Source organism: Borostomias antarcticus (assembly GCF_949987555.1).
Source record: "Borostomias antarcticus genome assembly, chromosome: 19".
NCBI classification, from domain to species: domain Eukaryota; kingdom Metazoa; phylum Chordata; class Actinopteri; order Stomiiformes; family Stomiidae; genus Borostomias; species Borostomias antarcticus.
Genome location: NC_140252.1, coordinates 6,889,598 through 6,908,853, shown reverse-complemented (window position 1 = coordinate 6,908,853; position 19,256 = coordinate 6,889,598). Strand labels below are relative to the sequence as shown.

Sequence of the window (19,256 nt, the reverse complement as noted above, 5' to 3'; positions counted from 1 at the left end):
CGATCCTTTGGAATAAACTCACTTCAAGAATATTGCAGAAATTATACTTTGGAATTAACTCATTGCAAGAATATTGCAAAATGCGGTACAGTTCTGCGAGGCCTGCGACCTAGACTGCACATTGAACACAGCACAATCATCTCCAATTCCCTTTGCAAATGTATGCTGCCCTCTAATTGTCCAAATGTATGAAATGCCACAAAAGCACCAACATTGGTGAACCTCTCTCTTACATAACACTCACCTAATGTAGTGGCTCTGGGACCAAAAATGTATTTGTCAGTCAAAAGTCACTTCCAAAAGCCTGTCAAAAGTATCTTCCAACGCCCAAGTCTCCATCAAACAACTGACATTTTATCCTGCCCTCTAGTGGTAAAACTCAGATGCACCAGAATTGGTGGACTGATAGACACTGTCTCATGATGACACACGCACAATTTGGTGGCTCTAGGACTGTTACCTACTTGAGTAAATTATTTTGGTTTCATCACAAACAAGAATCACAGGCATTAGTTTGCTTATGACCACAGCAGGAAATGATTTCAACAAGTTGAACCGAAAAGTTTTGCGGGCAACACAGGGCTGTGATAATGTAAAGGATATTTGACTCAGCCATTGGGACTGGGCCACCGTCAAAAGCTGCCAGAAAACTGGTTTGCATCAGACCTCGTGGCGCAATGGTAGCGCGTCTGACTCCAGATCAGAAGGTTGCGTGTTCAAATCACGTCGAGGTCAAAGGCCCTCCACTGGCAGTTGTCCTTCTCTTGGTCCCTGGAAAAAGGAAAATTAGCCACAGGTAAGAATGTGCCTCGTGCTTGTGGCCGTCCTTCTGAGAAGTATTCTGAGCGTTGGTGGTGGTTCAGAGACTGGATGGCCCAGTCCCAATGTCCACCCTTGCAGACTCGCAGACTTAAGGGCGCGCTCCCGCGAAGTCCGCGAGGGCTTAGGGGTGTCCCAATGTCAACTCGGCAAGTGCGCGAGGGCTCTCCGGCAGCCATTTTGAGCCCTTTATGGCCCCTTCCCGTAAGTCTGCATTTCTGCAGACTTAGCCCAAGGGAATTACCCACAGTTCATAGCGTCGTGACGTGAAACACGGGGTTACCTGAAGAACAGCCAATAAACAAGCACGGACAGATCAACCAACCCTAATGTTCACGTTACAGAACAAAATATGTTTTCATGTTTTCAGCTGGACTTGCTTATCTGCACAAGTAGCCTTATAATTAATTTGGTTTCATTATTTTTAAGTATGGGTTATTAACCCAATGGGTTTGTATAATGTGATTTGTTTAAAAATATGTAGGCTATGGTTATAATTTACATCGATTTCTGTTGCTCTAAATCATATGATTGCCCAGTTAAAAGCAGTATGACATTAATTACCCATTTCGGTGCAGTGTTCTTTGAATTGAGATTTCCAACATGAATATGGAAAGAGTTGTGAGGTGCAGGAATGTGTATACATAATATATTATCATTCTTAAGTTAATACTTTTGGATTCATCACAAACAAGAATCACAGGCAGTAATGTAGGATCGATGCGATCCTACTAACAAATACTGGGTTGGGTTGATATTTGATCGCAGATGCGATCGCATATGACCACAAAATGAAATGATTTCAAGTTGAACAAATGTTTTGAGGGTAACACAGAGAGTTCTGATAATGTAAAGGGGATTTGACTCAGCCAAAATTAATTTACACGAAGGCCTACAAGAAAAACATGTACAATTTACAAATTGATTTAAAAAAAGCCCCACGCCCACAATAGTAAGAAATATGTTTTCACGTCAACGTAATGTGATGTCACAAGTGCTGTCCCATTCCTTGTTATACCAATTCGAGCCCTTGCAGCCTCTCACACTCGATCACTTCACCAGGTGACGTCAATAAGTCTGTGAGGGCTCAGGGCTTGAGGGTTTAGGGGGGACATTGGGATTGGGCCTATGTTTGGCAGAAGAGCTAGTGCTTCCCTTCACTGAGCAGCAGCTGAGAACGGAGCTTCTGATAGGCTCTTTGGTAATATAACGAGCAATATCCTGGTCTGTGGCCTTTTCTTTGATTACAAACCAGATATTCTCTGGAAGTCGTGGAAGGTAGAGCATCAGACTTTTAATCTGAGGGTCCAGGGTTCAAGTCCCTGTTTGGGCGATCCTTTGGAATAAACTCACTTCAAGAATATTGCAGAAATTATACTTTGGAATTAACTCATTGCAAGAATATTGCAAAATGCGGTACAGTTCTGCGAGGCCTGCGACCTAGACTGCACATTGAACACAGCACAATCATCTCCAATTCCCTTTGCAAATGTATGCTGCCCTCTAATTGTCCAAATGTATGAAATGCCACAAAAGCACCAACATTGGTGAACCTCTCTCTTACATAACACTCACCTAATGTAGTGGCTCTGGGACCAAAAATGTATTTGTCAGTCAAAAGTCACTTCCAAAAGCCTGTCAAAAGTATCTTCCAACGCCCAAGTCTCCATCAAACAACTGACATTTTATCCTGCCCTCTAGTGGTAAAACTCAGATGCACCAGAATTGGTGGACTGATAGACACTGTCTCATGATGACACACGCACAATTTGGTGGCTCTAGGACTGTTACCTTCTTGAGTAAATTCTTTTGGTTTCATCACAAACAAGAATCACAGGCATTAGTTTGCTTATGACCACAGCAGGAAATGATTTCAACAAGTTGAACCGAAAAGTTTTGCGGGCAACACAGGGCTGTGATAATGTAAAGGGGATTTGACTCAGCCATTGGGACTGGGCCACCGTCAAAAGCTGCCAGAAAAATGGTTTGCATCAGACCTCGTGGCGCAATGGTAGCGCGTCTGACTCCAGATCAGAAGGTTAAGTGTTCAAATCACGTCGAGGCTGCCATTTAAAAGCTGACGCTGACTCTGTATCCTATGACATTTTATCCATTGTTAATGACTCCCTATTTACAGGTGTCTTCCCACCAATACTTAAAACTGCTTTGGTGAGACCCGTGCTGAAGAAAAACAACTTAGACACTTCAGTTCTTAGCAATTTTAGACCAATCTCCAATCTTCCCTTTTTGAGTAAAATTCTGGAAAAGATTGTTTTCAAACAGATTAATGAGTTCCTAGCTACAAGTTCTACCCTTGACCTTTTCCAGTCCGGCTTCCGCGCCCATCATAGCACAGAGACGGCATTAGTCAAAGTTGTAAATGACCTCAGAATTAATGCTGACTCCAAAGAGCTCTCTATTCTCGTCCTCCTGGACCTGAGTGCAGCCTTTGATAATAGATCATGCAATCCTCATCAAACGACTGGAGAAGTGGGTTGGCCTCTCCGGTCCAGTCCTTAATTGGCTTAGGACCTATCTAACCGGTCGTGATTTCTTTGTTGCCCTCGGTGACCATAGTTCAGGAAAGATCCCTATGACCTGTGGGGTGCCCCAAAGATTGATCCTAGGACCACTACTCTTCAGTCTGTACATGCTGCCCCTTGGCAGTGTCATCAGGAGGCACAACATTAGCTACCATAGCTACGCAGATGATACCCAACTCTATATCTCTGTAACACCCAATAACTACAGCTTGGTTGACTGCCTTGTCAAGTGTATTACGGATATAAATGTTTGGATGTTACATAATTTCCTCCAACTAAACCAGGACAAAACAGAAGTACTGATCATTGGAGAAAAAGCTGAAAGAGAGAAACTATCTGCACATTTAAAAACTCTGGAAATTGACACCAAATGCCAGGCTAAAAACCTAGGTGTCATACTTGACTCAGATTTTAATTTCGAAAACCACATCAAGAATATTACAAAGACATCTTTTTACCACCTAAGGTACATTGCCAAGGTGCAACCCTTTGTCTCTCAGGATGACACCGAAAGACTGATGCATGATTTCATCACAAGCAGGCTGGACTACTGCAATGCTCTACTATCAGGCCTACCAAAGAAAGCAATCTCTAAGCTACAAATGATACAGAATGCAGCAACACGAGTCCTAACTAAGACTAGACGAAGGGCACACATCACACCAGCCTTAAAATCACTACACTGGTTACCTGTCAACTCTAGAATAGACTTTAAAATACTACTGTATTACTAGTCTATAAACTTTAATGTTATTATTGCATTAAACATACTCCAGGTCAGCCAGCCAGCCAGTCAGTCAGCCACCCAGCCAGTCAGTCATTGACAGTGAGTGATTAATCTAGATTACCTGATAGTTTGGCTCGGTGCTCTCAACTGCAGCAGGGCTGTGATGCTGTGTCTCTAGAATAGACTTTAAAATACTACTGTATTACTAGTCTATAAACTTTAATGTTATTATTGCATTAAACATACTCCAGGTCAGCCAGCCAGCCAGTCAGTCAGCCACCCAGCCAGTCAGTCATTGACAGTGAGTGATTAATCTAGATTACCTGATAGTTTGGCTCGGTGCTCTCAACTGCAGCAGGGCTGTGATGCTGTGTCTCGGTGGCTACAGCAGCTGGGATGTTGGGCTGTGCCTTGTTCTTGTCCCAGTTCAGAATGACAGGACGACAGCCTGGCTCCACATACTGCAGTCCAAATCTCTCCTCAGTGTCCACGTTGGATATCTGCAGCAGCGGGTACTTTGCCCTCCCTGTCACTTTTGTAGAGGCGGTGTTCAGTTCTGCCATTAACAGGGGGTCAAATACAGCTGGCAGATTGACACCGGGCTGTTTCAGGTCCACTAGCCTCTGGAAGTTCCACCGTGCCACTCCAGTTATTGCCTGGGCCTGGAAATGTTCACAGGACACCTTGTTGCCTGTCACCCACTGGGCTTGGTGAAAGTGGAAGCCCTCCTGCTGGGAGGTGCCCCTCACAGGGATCCAGATGGGCACAGCAGCTCCCTCTCCCTTGGCGTGATTGAGCTGCAAGGTGCGACCATGCCTGTAGAGGATCCCCTCACCCACCTCAGGGTCGCTCAGGCAGCCTCTGAGGATATGGATCCGCTGTATCCTCCACACTTTCAGCATGGAGGCCTTGAAGAGGGGCACATCGTTGATGTCCTTTGCCAGGTGGAAGTGATGTAGGACATCCTCAACTCTTTGCAGCAGCTCTCGGGGCTGTGGCACCTTCGTCCTGCAGTGCTCTCGGATGTGCTGCTTGGTGGGATTGGCAGGAGAGATTCCGCAGAACGTGTAGGCCTCCTTGAGCTTCTCCAGATCGCTCTGGTCGACAACCATGAATGCTGCAGAGAGGAACTTACAGAAAAAGCTGTAAAGAGGATGATGCTCGGACACACACTCCCTGCAAAGGAGTCCAAGTCCAACTTGATGGTGATGTCGTTGTTTAACTTGGTCCTTGAAGCAGATGTGCTAGCCAGGTTTCCAGACGTCGCCTGCACCACGATAGCCTCTGAGGTCCTCCAGCAGTCCCACAGCAGGTGTTCCTGAGGCCCAGGGTTCTGGACCTTGAAGGCAGCACAGCAATCCCTATAACAATAAAAATACATTTCAATTGACCAAAAATGACCTTGCAATATGAATTAAAAAAACAAAAAAAAAACAACAACAACAAACGGACACAAAGACAACAATAAAACAAACTATATATAATGTACAATTTAAAAAATAGAAATCATGTTTTCAATTGAAATGTAATCTTTACTTGTACACCCACTGGTAGCTTGCCTTCTCCACTCCAGCTGCAGTGAAGCGTTGCGACAGACCCTCATACATGGGGTAAATGGACCGATCACACTCCGACTGCACCATCACCCAGCTTAGGATCATCCAGTTCTCATTCATGACAGCATAGGAAGACATGGTGCCGGACAACAGCACAACCTTCCTAGCTACCTTGCGGGTGTGATCAGATCTCAGTGCCTGGCCAAACGTCCCCTGTAGTAGCAGAGTGAGGTGTTGCTCCTGCCGCTGATACTCATGAATCCGGCAGTCCGCTAGGTACTGAGGAGAAAAAGACACCCCACCCCAGCCGTCAGCATCAGCATATCCACCAAATGGAGCTGGAGTATCTCCCTGTCTGAGGAGCCCAGTGATGGTTCTCTGGCCGTAGACTCCTGCCTCTGCATCCCGGGCGTTCTGCAGGGCCAGGTGAGCTCTCTCATACTTAAGGTGGAGCGCCTCCGTCAGCTGCTTCGCCATGTCCTCTGGTGATCTGCTGCGCCTCATCTCTGTCATCACCGTCTTGCAAATGGACTTCTTGTGGGTGAGGAAAGCTGGAACAACGTCACGGAAGCGCTGTGGCAGCTTCTCCAACCACTGGGGCTTGTCAGCATGCCAGTACTTCTTGCAAGCCTTGCAGGTGAGCCGCGAGGCTCAAATGAAGTACTGACCGCTGGTGCCAGTGATCACCCTGGGCCTTCCAGTGCCAGCAGAAGCTACCTGAGGATGAGGACAATCGTAAAGACAGGGCAAGGTGTAGCTGCTCCTCATCTTCTCCATGATGGCGTGCTCAGGCTTCCAGATGAAAAATGGATGCAGCTGGAAGTACTTCACAGAAGGCAGCTCTGTGATGGAGTCTATGAGCTCAGGTCGCGGAGGGTGACGCCACAAGGAGACCATGTTCATGGGGTGCCGTACTGGACGAGAGCCTGGCCACAGCCCCAATGCCTCCATCTCAGACTTCATCCACATCTTCTGCTGCTGGGAGCAGTTTCACTGTGAAACATCCTGATCATAGTGGGGGGCAGCTGCAGGCGGCTGTAGGGAGACTACAGGGACAGGAGGTGCTGGACACGGCAGATCTGTAAAACACATTAAAACACTATAGTACATACACAATACGAGGAGAGGAGAGAGAGCTCTACATGTATATTAATGACAGCTGTGGTTAAATCAGTGTCACAAACACACACATACCTTCAGGGAGGACAGTTTCTTCCTGTGCTTCTACAGGAGCGACACTCAGTGTTGATGAAGCTAGGATGTTGAGATGCAAAAAGGAAATAGAAGTGAGATTTACACATTAGGATGTTGCTTCTCACAGTGATAAAGAAAATGAAACAATTAGCCTATACTAAATATATACTATACAATATATAACTTCAAAAAGAAATGAAGCTTCTGCTTCTAAAGAGACTGTGTGCTGTGGAAAAAAAGGTGCAACAAAAGTTGTGACCACGGACCACCACCAACTTAAACCACCACCAGGTGTTATCATTATTTAACATTCCACATAAGTACGACATCTAACACTGCAAAATGACATTTTGATTGGTCAGAATGAAACTGATACTGCTCTGAGCATACTAGTAGTACATACTTGGTCTCAGTATGCTGGGTGCAGGCTATCTTATCCCGAGCTGAGGAGCGATGGCGAGCAGTTGAGGGGGGACCGGCAGAGGAGCCTTCACTGTGGCTGTGAGATTAAAAGAAACAAACAAACAAACATCACACATCATTTGGTCACATAACATAACTAGAAGCGGAATGGAGGTGTTGTTGAGGGACAGATGGAAGTACAGAGGCCACCAAAAACATATCCTCTCACCCTGCGACGTCATCGCTGGGGTGGGGGTAATAATAATGTCACACATTAGTCATGATGGTGAGAGTTAAACAAGTATAATAACCTTTCACAGAAGCCACAGGGACAGGGGCATCATTCAGGTCCGCAGCTCTGGAGACAGCTGCAACTGCTGACGTCCTGTGAGTTAAAGACAATTCATTCAAAAGTCATTTTCCTCACACAATGAAGTTTCGTACAATCATGGCTGGCATGTTAATTCCTTCAATTAGTGGGAAATGAACATAAACATCAGAACAGACCAAAACAACAACTAGTTGAAAGAGAATAATAAGGGCTGGTGAATTCTGGTGACACAGAATCCACCCTCCACACTGATGGAGACAAACCTGGTGTTGCAGACACAGCCTGGGCTCTGGAGACTGCTGCTGGAGGCCCTGAGAGACCAGCCTGGGCTCTGGAGACTGCTGCTGGAGGCCCTGAGAGACCAGCCTGGGCTCTGGAGACTGCTGCTGGAGGCCCTGAGAGACCAGCCTGGGCTCTGGAGACTGCTGCTGGAGGCCCTGAGAGCACAGCTGCCATTACCCTTTTATCACATACAGTAACATTTTCAAGAAGCTTTTCATATTAAACTGAATCCACTCACTTTTTTCTTTGTCATATTTAGATGGAGAAAGATTTAACATTTCTCTCTCCAGCTCCTCGTCCTCCTCCATCACTAGGAGATAAACAGTGACATGTATTGTGTGTTAGATACAGTACTTTTTTTTTCTTTTAACATAAAATCAGTATTGTTTTTGTGAACTGACCCAAAGTGCTGGATGTCGGTGTGGAGGCTGCTGCAGCTGAGACACAGGGCTCTGCTCTCTGCTGCTTCAGGATGAACTGCTGCAGTTTATACATTTGACTGTTTTTAAAACACTTGGTCCTTAATATAAACTCAGCATATCCATCTGCCCTGCTGTCCCAGATCTGCTTCCAGGTGTCCTGGGCCCTGACTCCAAAGCCCACAATGTTGTCTCCCTCAGAAGTCACTGGTGGTGCTGGCGTTTGGGAGAGGATGTGCTCCCTCAGGTCCTGTATTTCCTTGAAGCTCCTGGCTTACTCAAGGAATGAGTGGAGGCTGTCCTTGCTGGGTCCTGTGGGGTTGAATGAACTGTCTTTCTCCTCCTCTTCCACCCTCTTCATTAAGAAGAGGGTATAACCCACATCATTCTCAAGGAGCCACCGGTATGGTTTGCCCTTGTACTTCCCAAACTGGAGCACATGCTCCCCCATCACCTCCAGTTTGTCTGACGCGTCCCCTCCCTGCTGACGGAACATAGTCAGGGCGTTACTCCTCACAAGGTCATGCGGTTGAGGAGGAGACTTGTCCTGCAGTTTTGGATTTTTTTTTTATCCTCGTGGCCTCATCTGACGGGTCCTTCCTCAGGTGACCTGATGGGCCCTTCCTGGAAGACACCGTCTTCCTGCCTGGGAAGAAGCTAAAGGCGTTCTTCTTCATTATAGCCTGTGCACAAAATACAATAGTAATAATCAAAAAATGTAATCGTACTGTTATATGAACAGTTATTCATGTAAATGACAAGCAGCATTTGTAATGACATGGTAACATTTCATATTAGATAGATAGATAGATAGATAGATAGATAGATAGATAGATAGATAGATAGATAGATAGATAGATAGATAGATAGATAGATAGATAGAGATCTTGGGTGACGAGTGTCTTTAGAGATGGCCTTGTTGAAACGAATGTGGAGAGCTGACAGCTGTAAGCGCAGCCGACGAGCCAATGCGTATTTTACGCACGGTCCAAAATGGCCATGCTGTTCAGGTCCCGAATAACACCCCGTTTAACTGGTCGAGTTTAAACAGCATTTCATATTAGATGGATAAGATGGATAGATGGATCGATAGATAGATGAACATCGAGAGCGATATTTCTCAAAAGACTAACTTAGATAACTTGACCGGTGTTGTTGTGCAACGGCAACGTGAACACACAATGAAAGCGTTGGTTCTGTAACAGCATGAGAGAATATAGACAGCTAACCCGATTGAAAGCTTTTCTAGACGTGCAAAATTATAAAATCGGATAACGTTAACGTTACTGTAGTGCTACATACATTAGCGTTTGCTAGCCTAGTTAACCTTGGCTTGCTAGAAAGACATCAAGTTAACGTTCCAACCTGTCGGCACCAAGACAAAAACGTATTTGCTAAGGCATAAACAGTTGGCCCTGAGAATTGTTGATTTTTCTACTTGATACAAACAAAGATCACTTACTTTTGATAAGTCCGAGTCTTTTTTTCAAGAGAAAAACAAAGATGCTACTGTATAAACTCAGTTGACTGCAGTACTCAGAGCGTCTCATTCAAAACAAACCGCGTCTCCAAAGCGGGGGAAACAGCGCCGCCCAAATCCCGATTGCGGGCAAAAAGAAAATTGCATGCGTACTGATAAAACTACCATAGAGAATGAATGGGAAACGATAAGAGAAATAATGACAACTATCGGCGGGGGGGGTGCTCCGGCTATACAAATCCAAATAAAACTTGATTTGAAAACTTGATCATAAGCCATCGTTCTGACACCATAAGGGGAAGCCTGAAATAGACTTTCAGACTGTTTTTGACTTAAATGCGTCTTGTATTCTGCCATATCGCTTCATTTTCATCCGTGTTTAGCATTTTGGTAGTGCTCCATCGCCCCCTACAGTCCTCATGAAAATACAGTCCACGTTACGGTCCGTTGACACCGGTCTTACTAGCTCGTTATTCACTTAACATTGTAGACCAGATAAAATTATTCTAGCTTACGGAAGTCAAGACCAAATCAAATCAAGACCAAATCAAGATCTGGAGCGGTGGGCTAATACGCCTAGTAGCCTAGTAGGCTAGTAACCTAAACACTGATTAGTGAAGTAGGGGAGGCTATTGAGTGCTGTGTCCTAAGGTGGTGTATTTTGTCATTCTCTTCGTGGTGCTTGGCCATTGTTGTCATAATGGCTCTGTAGTTTATTTTGTGTGTCCCTAAAAGCTTGGTTGTTTCGGCCTAAATATTGACCTCTTATTTGCTTGCTCTCAAATTATTGGCCTTTGTTGATGTGTTTAAAAAAAACATCAGTAGCCTAGGCTACTATAGTTTTCCTGTATGTTTTTACATATAAATGCCAATGCTCAGCGCCCTTCTGGTGTTGTGAAACCCATCAGGGCATGCTTTGACACCGCACCCCCAAAAAAATCGTGGGAGTAATAACAATGTCGGAGAAGACCCTGTGCAAGACCCCACGGTACGCTACTGCATTATAGACAGACAGTCCTCATTAAAATAGGAGTAGGACACTTCAAATCCTATAGTAATTACTTTTTGTATAGGATGTGATGCACCAGTCGCTCTATGCCTATGTGGTTTATTTTCAGTGATTACACTGACTGTTGACTGGCACAGCTTTAGGTGGTGATCGAGAAATGAGCTTAATGTATTGATGCTTTTTTGTGCTTGGCCGTAAGCCAGCGCACCTAGTATAGCGTTCATCCGGTTATCACTCCCTCCCTCCCTCCGTTACTGCGGACAATGTTGGCCTGCATTTCTCTGTTGGCACCACAAGATGCAGTAGTCCCAGCACACCAAAATCAAGAAGGACACCAAAATCAACACGCCCATCTCCACTGCACAAGTAGAGTAGTGGTGAGAGCATTGGACTCCCACCCTGGAGACTGGGGTTGAAGACCCGGTGGGGATGACTTTATGGGACTATACCCCAAACCACCACATGTTCATTCTTTCACTCCAACATTTATCCCTTGCCTTATAGATCAGATCCTGTCCCAACCCCAACCCATATTCTAACCCCAACCCACACTAGGGACTGGAAGAAGGACACCAAAACCCACCCGCCGATCTCCACTGCACAAGTAGAGTAGTGGTGAGAGCATTGGACTCCCACCCAGGAGACCGGGGTTCCTGGTGGGGATGACTTTATGTTATCATCAGTGTAACTGCTTTAGCCACTGACCGCTACCATTAATGTTATGGAAGCTGCTGCTAGTTGTTGTGAGCCCATGAGCTAACTGGCTATCCCACACTTATTGTGCTGGATTAGCATTGGAAGCATTGGAACTGATGTGTCCAGGTGACAAGACCCATCTTTATTTATCAGACATTACCGTCCTACCAGTCCCGCACAGAAACAAGCCAGCCAACACACATAAGCCAGGCTGGACCTGGCCTGGTTCCTATGTGACTGCGAAAATATGCAGCCTATGCCCCACCCCAGTACTACACATTCTGGCCCAGAGGTTTCAGAATATGATTAATATTGGTTTAAATAATAATTACAAGGCCTCGAGGGTCTTTTATAAGCCACACGGCAAGTGGCACAAATACACGTGAGTGAGCGGCGACATGCACACACAACACGTATCTTCAGCGGTCGCAGGTGGAATCTGTCCACATTGGCTTTATTATTAGAGATAATGAGGTGGCTCTTAAAAGAGCCTTTTGGGAATGTTGATAAAGCAACTCGGACCAATTTATGCGCGTTCTCCACGAATGCGGCGGGCCAACTGGATGTCCTTGGGCATGATGGTTACCCTCTTGGCGTGAATGGCGCACAGGTTGGTGTCCTCGAAGAGGCCGACCAGGTATGCCTCGCTGGCCTCCTGCAGTGCCATCACAGCAGAGCTCTGGAAGCGCAAGTCGGTCTTGAAGTCTTGAGCGATTTCCCTCACTAGGCGCTGGAAGGGCAACTTGCGAATCAATAGCTCGGTTGACTTCTGGTAACGACGGATCTCTCTCAGGGCTACTGTGCCGGGCCTGTAACGATGGGGCTTCTTCACGCCGCCGGTGGCTGGTGCACTCTTACGAGCCGCCTTGGTGGCGAGCTGCTTCCTCGGGGCTTTGCCACCGGTGGATTTGCGGGCGGTCTGCTTTGTTCTAGCCATTTTGTCCCTTTTTTTCTACAGTGTCTAAGTTGACGCTTTTAAACCGGTAGTGTGCCCTTTTATAACGTCCGCAGCCGTGCGCTGATTGGACGGCCTCTCTGGGCGACTTCATTGGCTGGCTATCGCCTCTTTCTCCCCGTTGGACATTAACATGGAGCCTGGGATTGGATAAGGCGACAAAGGCAAAAGAGCGCCACTTTACGTAAGGTATAAAAATCCGACCGCAGTGGTATCACGCCACTCAGTTTCTGAAATACTTCGATACTGAACATGAGCGGAAGAGGGAAAACAGGAGGCAAAGCAAGAGCCAAGGCCAAGACACGATCATCTCGCGCCGGTCTCCAGTTCCCCGTGGGTCGTGTTCACAGACTTCTCCGTAAGGGCAACTATGCCCATCGTGTGGGAGCCGGTGCACCGGTCTACCTGGCCGCTGTGCTCGAGTACCTGACTGCTGAGATCCTGGAGTTGGCCGGCAACGCTGCCCGCGACAACAAGAAGAGTCGTATCATCCCCCGCCACCTTCAGCTGGCTGTCCGCAACGACGAGGAGCTCAACAAACTTCTCGGAGGTGTGACGATCGCCCAGGGCGGCGTGCTGCCCAACATCCAGGCGGTGCTTCTCCCCAAGAAGACCGAGAAGGCTGTCAAAGCCAAGTGAAGTCTCCACTGAAGCGAACTCTTCCAATAATCCCAAAGGCTCTTTTAAGAGCCATCCACTTCAATCCCTAAAAGCGGAAAGTGTATTTCCATTGTCCTTTTAAATGTAATTTCATCACCCTCTCGTGTGCTCCGTTACTTAGTCCTACGACGGGCGTTTATAACTATATAAACTAAAATTAATGTTCAGGGTGATTTGCAATTCATTCGCACATTTTTAAGTGCAGACACGTCTTTGTATTGTTTAAAAGGAAGTGCAACGTGCTTCGAATGTTATACAGTTATTGGCCATGGCTGTATACTCAACTTACGGTGTGATTGTTTTAATTAAAAAAACAATTGAATCGCTTCCTGTAGCCTGTGTATGAAGTGCGCTACATGAATGACATAGTTTGTCATGTCTGTTTGTCCTCCCTAATAATTAGACGTCCCTTTATAAATGTCTTGGATCTCCTGATAGACCTCCATCCTGTACGAAATAATGGACAGAAAAGAGCGACAGCTCTATCCCAATCAGGCCCAACAGACTAGGGCTACTATTAGCCTACTCCCTCCTTTGCCTGGTGTCATGCACACCATGAGCTGCACGCTGTCAAACACAATGATCCCGTTTGATCTGTAAAAGACCAAATAATATCTTACCTTCCGCTGTGTAACATAACCCCAACTATAGCTCAAAACATTGTACGTCGCTTTAGATAAATTGCATGCTAAATAACCCAACTGCATATGGAGACCAGGAACTACAGGGTCAGACACTGGTCCCTTTTGAGTTTAAAATTCAGCCCTCTGCTATACAGACGGATACAGGTGAAATTAGCATAGGGTCACACGGCTCAAGTCTGTTTATGCCTTAATCTCAGGCCACTTACATTACCATCAGAGGGCCCAGAGAGAATGAATGCATGCCAGCGTTTCTCAAAAGGCCTTTTTACAAATTATTTCAATAACTTATTAAACAAATTTCAATACTCTCTTAGATAAAGTACGTATCATGCTGGACCGAGTCGGACGTTATTTAGCCACAATGCAAGGGCCACACCATGGCGGCGATCGGCACTGATCATGGACCGAACGAGCCCAGCTGCCCACGGCCAGCGCCTGTCCCCCACTCTATTGCTCATTTCATGTGCCGAAGACAAATGTTGAATAAACCAAGCGTCGATCTGAGCACTATGCACAGTTAACCATGCACACGCACGTTTTATCCTACAGTTGAAATCCCTAGCCTCCCCTTATCAGTGCTATTAAAGTGTATTATACCGAAACATGAGCGAGTCTAGAACAAATTTTCAGCACCATGAGATTTATCTCAGAGTTAGGTGCTTTATAAAGGAAGTGTGCGCCCGCGTGAATCCGATGGTCATACATGGACATACGCTTTTATGGAGAGGGGTGGTGGCTCTTAAAAGAGCCTTTGTAATGGTACAGAGGACGGAAAGAACTCTTACTTCTTCTTGGGGGCTGCCTTCTTAGCCTTGACAGCCTTGAGCTTGGCAGCTTTGGGCTTGACGGCCTTCTTGGGGCTCTTGGCTGGGGCTTTATTGGGTGCCGCGGGCTTCTTGGCCTTTTTGGGGCTCTTTGTCGCCTTCTTAGCTGCTGCTGCTGGCTTCTTGGCTTTCTTGGGAGATTTCTTGGCGGCTGCAGGCTTCTTAGCCACGGCCTTTTTAAGCTTCTTGGCTGCAGCAGGCTTCTTGGCCTTCGGGGCGGCGGGCTTCTTAGCTGGCTTCTTTGCCTTCGCCTCGGCGGCCTTGTTGATCTTGAAAGAACCGGAGGCGCCAGTTCCTTTGGTCTGTACCAAAGTGCCCTTGGTGACGAGGCTCTTGACGGCGATCTTGACGCGGGAGTTGTTCTTCTCCACGTCGTAGCCGCCGGCAGCCAGGGCCTTCTTGAGCGCTGCCAGGGAGACACCGCTCCTCTCCTTGGAGGCGGAAACAGCATTGACGATCAGCTCGCCGACGCTGGGTCCCAATTTTATTTCTGGGGCTTGGCTGCTGCCTTCTTCTTGGGTGCCTTGGCCGGAGCGGCGGCTGCGGGAGCTGGGGCGACTTCTGCCATGTCTGTCTTCACTTTGCTCTGCGGAATCACACACGTACTGTATGTCGGTCCTGCTGACTGTGAGTCCTCGATGCTGCGAGGGGTTGGCCTTAAAACGCGCAATGAGAACCGTGTGGTTCACCACCGAGCAGCTCTCGGTTACCAAAAATTATGTTCCTCTTGTGTTTTCTCCTGGTGAATAAGAGTCTAAAAATCAAAGTTGGAGTGGAGCACAAGTCCGAAAGCGAATGTGACAGCGAGCAGCCTATTTGTCGTTCGAAATAAAGTTGTTTGTGTAGCGGCGGCCTCGTCTGTTTATTCGCGACCGGGTGAAAACACCGCCGATGATCTCTCGGATGAAGCCGTGCGCACTAGGTTTCCAGTGGCATTTGACTCCTAAATTGTCTAAAGGTGCATGCGATTATGGACAGGAATCGTTGCCCAGTGAGCCAAGTCGTCTGGCAAGGGGCTAAAATGATTTAGGGTACACAGAAGCGGTGCCTATGTTTTTAAACGGAGTCTCTTTTGGGGTGCGTAAAGCACATCGTTGAAATTGGGGCTGAAATCCCTATCAAGCTGGTGTCTGCCCGTGTGTGTGAGGCTACCTTTCTCTCCCTCCCTGGGTGATTCACATTTGGATTACCTGCAGAATGAATCCCCCTGGACTGTCTGTCGCCTATTACGCCCCTCGTCTGGGGCAATGTCCTCGTTTGTTTGGTAGGCCTAGCCTATGCAGTGAGGTGCCGCGCAGAATCTCTCTCCGTTTAGATTGTGTCACAGCCTATTGTCCCCATTTAATAACCACATTTCTTGACGAAACAGGTGAAATAATGCTTCAATAAAAAAAGAGGCTAATAAGCACAAAAGCATCCATATTTCAAAACATTAGGCTACATTTTGTTATAGGATTGCAAAAAGTGAAACGCAACTATCACAACACACACTCGTCGTTTTCTTTTTACTGAATTTGATGACCTAGCTATAACAATATCTCAATCGCATCTTGAGTAGGCTAGGCTATTGTGTCATTATAGACAAAGCAGGAGCCCAGTCGTCTAGCATAGCCTAGCCTATCCTATAGCAGCCCATGTAGTGAAGATAGGCCTAGCCTACAAGGAAGGAAATGTAGGCGATTATTGTTGAGTGATCTGAGCAATTAGCTCTTTCTGGTCTGTGTGATTTTGGGATTCTAAACTAGCCTACATGATGTGAATAGACGTGGTCGAGGCAGAATTAAATAAATATGGCTTAGTTTCTAGAAACGTTTATCTCAAGCAAGATTGTGTTCTTGAGCAAAGTATTTACCCTACAGGGAATAACAAGATAAGTGACTAAGCGGGAACTGCTAAGAATCAATCGCCTATACCATGGTAGACTATTGCGACATGAGTAGAAACGTAAATTGCATTTGTGACAAAACTAAATGGGAGCCAAGAGGGCGAAAGCAGGAAACATTTCATTCAAATGTAGTGAACATTTTGTCTTAAACTATACTTAGAACACTTTGTCAATACAATCAAATTCAGATGAAGAAACTCCAGAATCCAGAGGTGATCAACAGAGGGTGTTTGCTTCAACAAGAGCAAATAAGTCTCCGTGAGTGTCCTGCAGGAGAGATGACCTTCGACACAGGCCTAACAGTTCATCTCTGTCTATCAGTTGTCACAGGCTGCTTCCATCAGTTGTCACAGGTGACTTTTCAGATTTATGGTCCATCTTATTAAAAGTTAGGGCAGTGCCTTCTGCCCAATACTGTTCATTCAGCTGTCTGGTGCCTGATCTACACCTTATCAGGTCCACTTTCTGTGGGACACTGTCATCCCTCCCTGTCCACTCTTCAAAGACTCTATTCATTACAAACTTAAGTTTTAATATCCTTTGTTCAAGTCCTAATTTATATGACTGTCATATGGTCCCTCAATTCCTAGTCCTTACGCATTACCTTAGCACCCTAGTCTGGTGTCCTTAGTCTGCCCTATGTCTACTCTGTGACAGCCAAGGCCCAGCTTCTGATTTGCACACAGGGCCTAATCTGCCAGTGTTGAATCATCTATCATTGAGATACAAAGAGTGCACAGGCTATAGTTTATTTCTAAGGCATGTGAAGACTACCGAAAACTTCTAAATTCACCACAATAGCCTATAGGCACCTGCAAATAAATCGCTACACTCAGTCAAGCACAGCTATCTACGATGCAATAGTGAATGACGTCTACGCTGGAATATTCTTATTTTCTAGGCTACGCAGCCTGTCTTGACATTGATGACTGTGAACAAGTCATTAAAAGAATATGGGGAACAGGCCTGTCAGAACAACTGGCTGCTGATATCAGTGAGGAGTGATAGCGGTGAGAGCGGTAGTGTGCAGTGGTGCTTTTATGGAAATACCCCAAAATGCCCAATGCCAATATGGAGGCCTGGGCCCAATGACTTCAGGACTTTTAGGGGGCTGGAATTTCAGAGGAAACAAGGGAGGCCAAGAACATCCTGGCACAGAATTGTGAGCTCGGAACTAAAAATGGCGACCTAACTTGGGACAAGGTACAACATGCTGCACAGGACAGGACCAGATGGAAACAGATAGATGGATAGATAGTAGATAGATAGCCTTATGTTCCTCAAGGAATGAAGAGGATTAAGCAAGGAATAACAATCCAACTGCAGACCATGTCCTTTTGTTAGTGTGACCATAGCTACCTACCAAACTGCTTGGTGTAGGCTACTTGTGTGCATATCAGGGTTTGTCGTTCACCATATTTTGAGAAAGCTGTCCTGTGATGTGTCATGTTAGGTTCAACACTGACCTGAGAATCAACCAGGCTAAGGGCTTCAATATTCACAAAACTCAACGCCAATTACCTATGTATTTAACTCAACAATTTATTTTAAATTCTACGTAGGCTACTGTGTTCTAGGAATCATTATTAAACACCAACTTTATTTTCCGCAAATAGTCTACTATTATTTTGCCTGCAGTGACGTCACGCACTACTCGTCCATGCCAATCGGAGGTGCAAACAAACGTGGGTTGGAGGTGTAAACAAAGTGCTCCTACAATGGATGTCTATGGGGAAAGTGTCCGTATGTGTGTCTCAAATAATTCATTTTCCCCATAGGGATTTTGGACTACACCCCACAATGGCGGCAATGCTACAGCCAATAAAGTGACGTCAGACCTCACGACCGACAGCTGGGAAAGTGAGGAGTTCCTGAGCATGCGCGGTCAATTTGGTTCGTTGGGTAAACGAGGGCGTCAGAGCTCAACGCAGATAATTACGGGAGCCTTGCCTAAATATTTGCATACTCTCCCTACATATACTGGGTGACTACGCGCTGTTGGACACATTTCGTTCCTGAAAAGCAACGAGACATAAAGAAAAATGCCCGAACCTGCCGCGAAGTCCGCGCCCAAGAAGGGCTCCAAGAAAGCTGTCTCCAAAACCGCTGCCAAAGGCGGCAAGAAGCGCAGAAAGTCGAGGAAGGAAAGCTACGCCATCTACGTGTACAAAGTCTTGAAGCAGGTCCACCCCGACACCGGCATTTCCTCCAAGGCCATGGGGATCATGAATTCCTTTGTGAACGACATCTTCGAGCGCATTGCCGGAGAGTCCTCTCGCCTGGCTCACTACAACAAGCGTTCAACCATCACCTCCCGGGAGATCCAGACCGCCGTGCGCCTTCTGCTCCCCGGTGAGCTGGCCAAGCACGCCGTGTCCGAGGGCACCAAGGCAGTGACCAAGTACACCAGCTCCAAGTAAAGAGGCGGCTTTCCACGGCTCCAATCTACCCAAAGGCTCTTTTAAGAGCCACCCATATTTTCTATGAAAGAATGCAATTCCATGGTGCTACTCTTTATATATTTTTCGAATATGTGTGCTCGCTATAAATGCTGTAATTTGTCCCCGAATGTGTCATCACCATCTCGATCAATAGTTGTCTAAGCGTGGGACAGCCACTCCTTCGGTAGCCGATCACGAAATATGACAAAGTGCTGTGATTCTAGTCTTGGTAGGGTAGCCTAGTGCGGTGGGATTGGACCCTGGTGGGGTCGAATTTGATGTTGGGGGACCAGCCATTGCCTGGTAGCCAGACTCGGCGAAAAATGAATTGTGAAAATAAAATAAAGGGACTTCCAACCGCCCAGAACGAGGAGCGGGGCTGGAGTAGC

At 46.4% G+C, this 19,256-nt stretch overlaps 3 protein-coding genes and 1 pseudogene across 4 annotated transcripts; 2 read left to right on the top strand and 2 right to left on the bottom strand.

Moving 5' to 3' along the window:
• Nucleotides 1–11,984: 11,984 nt before the first annotated feature.
• LOC311321748 (histone H3.2) lies at nt 11,985–12,398 on the bottom strand (the record flags this gene model as incomplete). Its single annotated transcript, XM_084453755.1, has 1 exon — nt 11,985–12,398. Exon 1 carries the CDS (start codon nt 12,393–12,395, stop codon nt 11,985–11,987), a length of 411 nt encoding a protein of 136 aa, XP_084309881.1. The 5' UTR covers nt 12,396–12,398.
• A 267-nt stretch (nt 12,399–12,665) lies between these two features.
• LOC311321408 (histone H2A-like) lies at nt 12,666–13,052 on the top strand (the record flags this gene model as incomplete). Its single annotated transcript, XM_084453384.1, has 1 exon — nt 12,666–13,052. The coding sequence occupies one exon, from the start codon at nt 12,666–12,668 to the stop codon at nt 13,050–13,052; it is 387 nt and encodes a 128-aa protein (XP_084309510.1).
• A 1,446-nt stretch (nt 13,053–14,498) lies between these two features.
• On the bottom strand, nt 14,499–15,109 carry LOC311322157 (histone H1-like; annotated as a pseudogene). Its single transcript has one exon. The product of its transcript is annotated as a histone H1-like (transcript).
• Nucleotides 15,110–18,468: 3,359 nt separating this feature from the next.
• On the top strand, nt 18,469–18,846 carry LOC311321421 (histone H2B-like; the record flags this gene model as incomplete). Its single annotated transcript, XM_084453399.1, has 1 exon — nt 18,469–18,846. The coding sequence occupies one exon, from the start codon at nt 18,469–18,471 to the stop codon at nt 18,844–18,846; it is 378 nt and encodes a 125-aa protein (XP_084309525.1).
• Between the last annotated feature and the right edge of the window lie 410 nt (nt 18,847–19,256).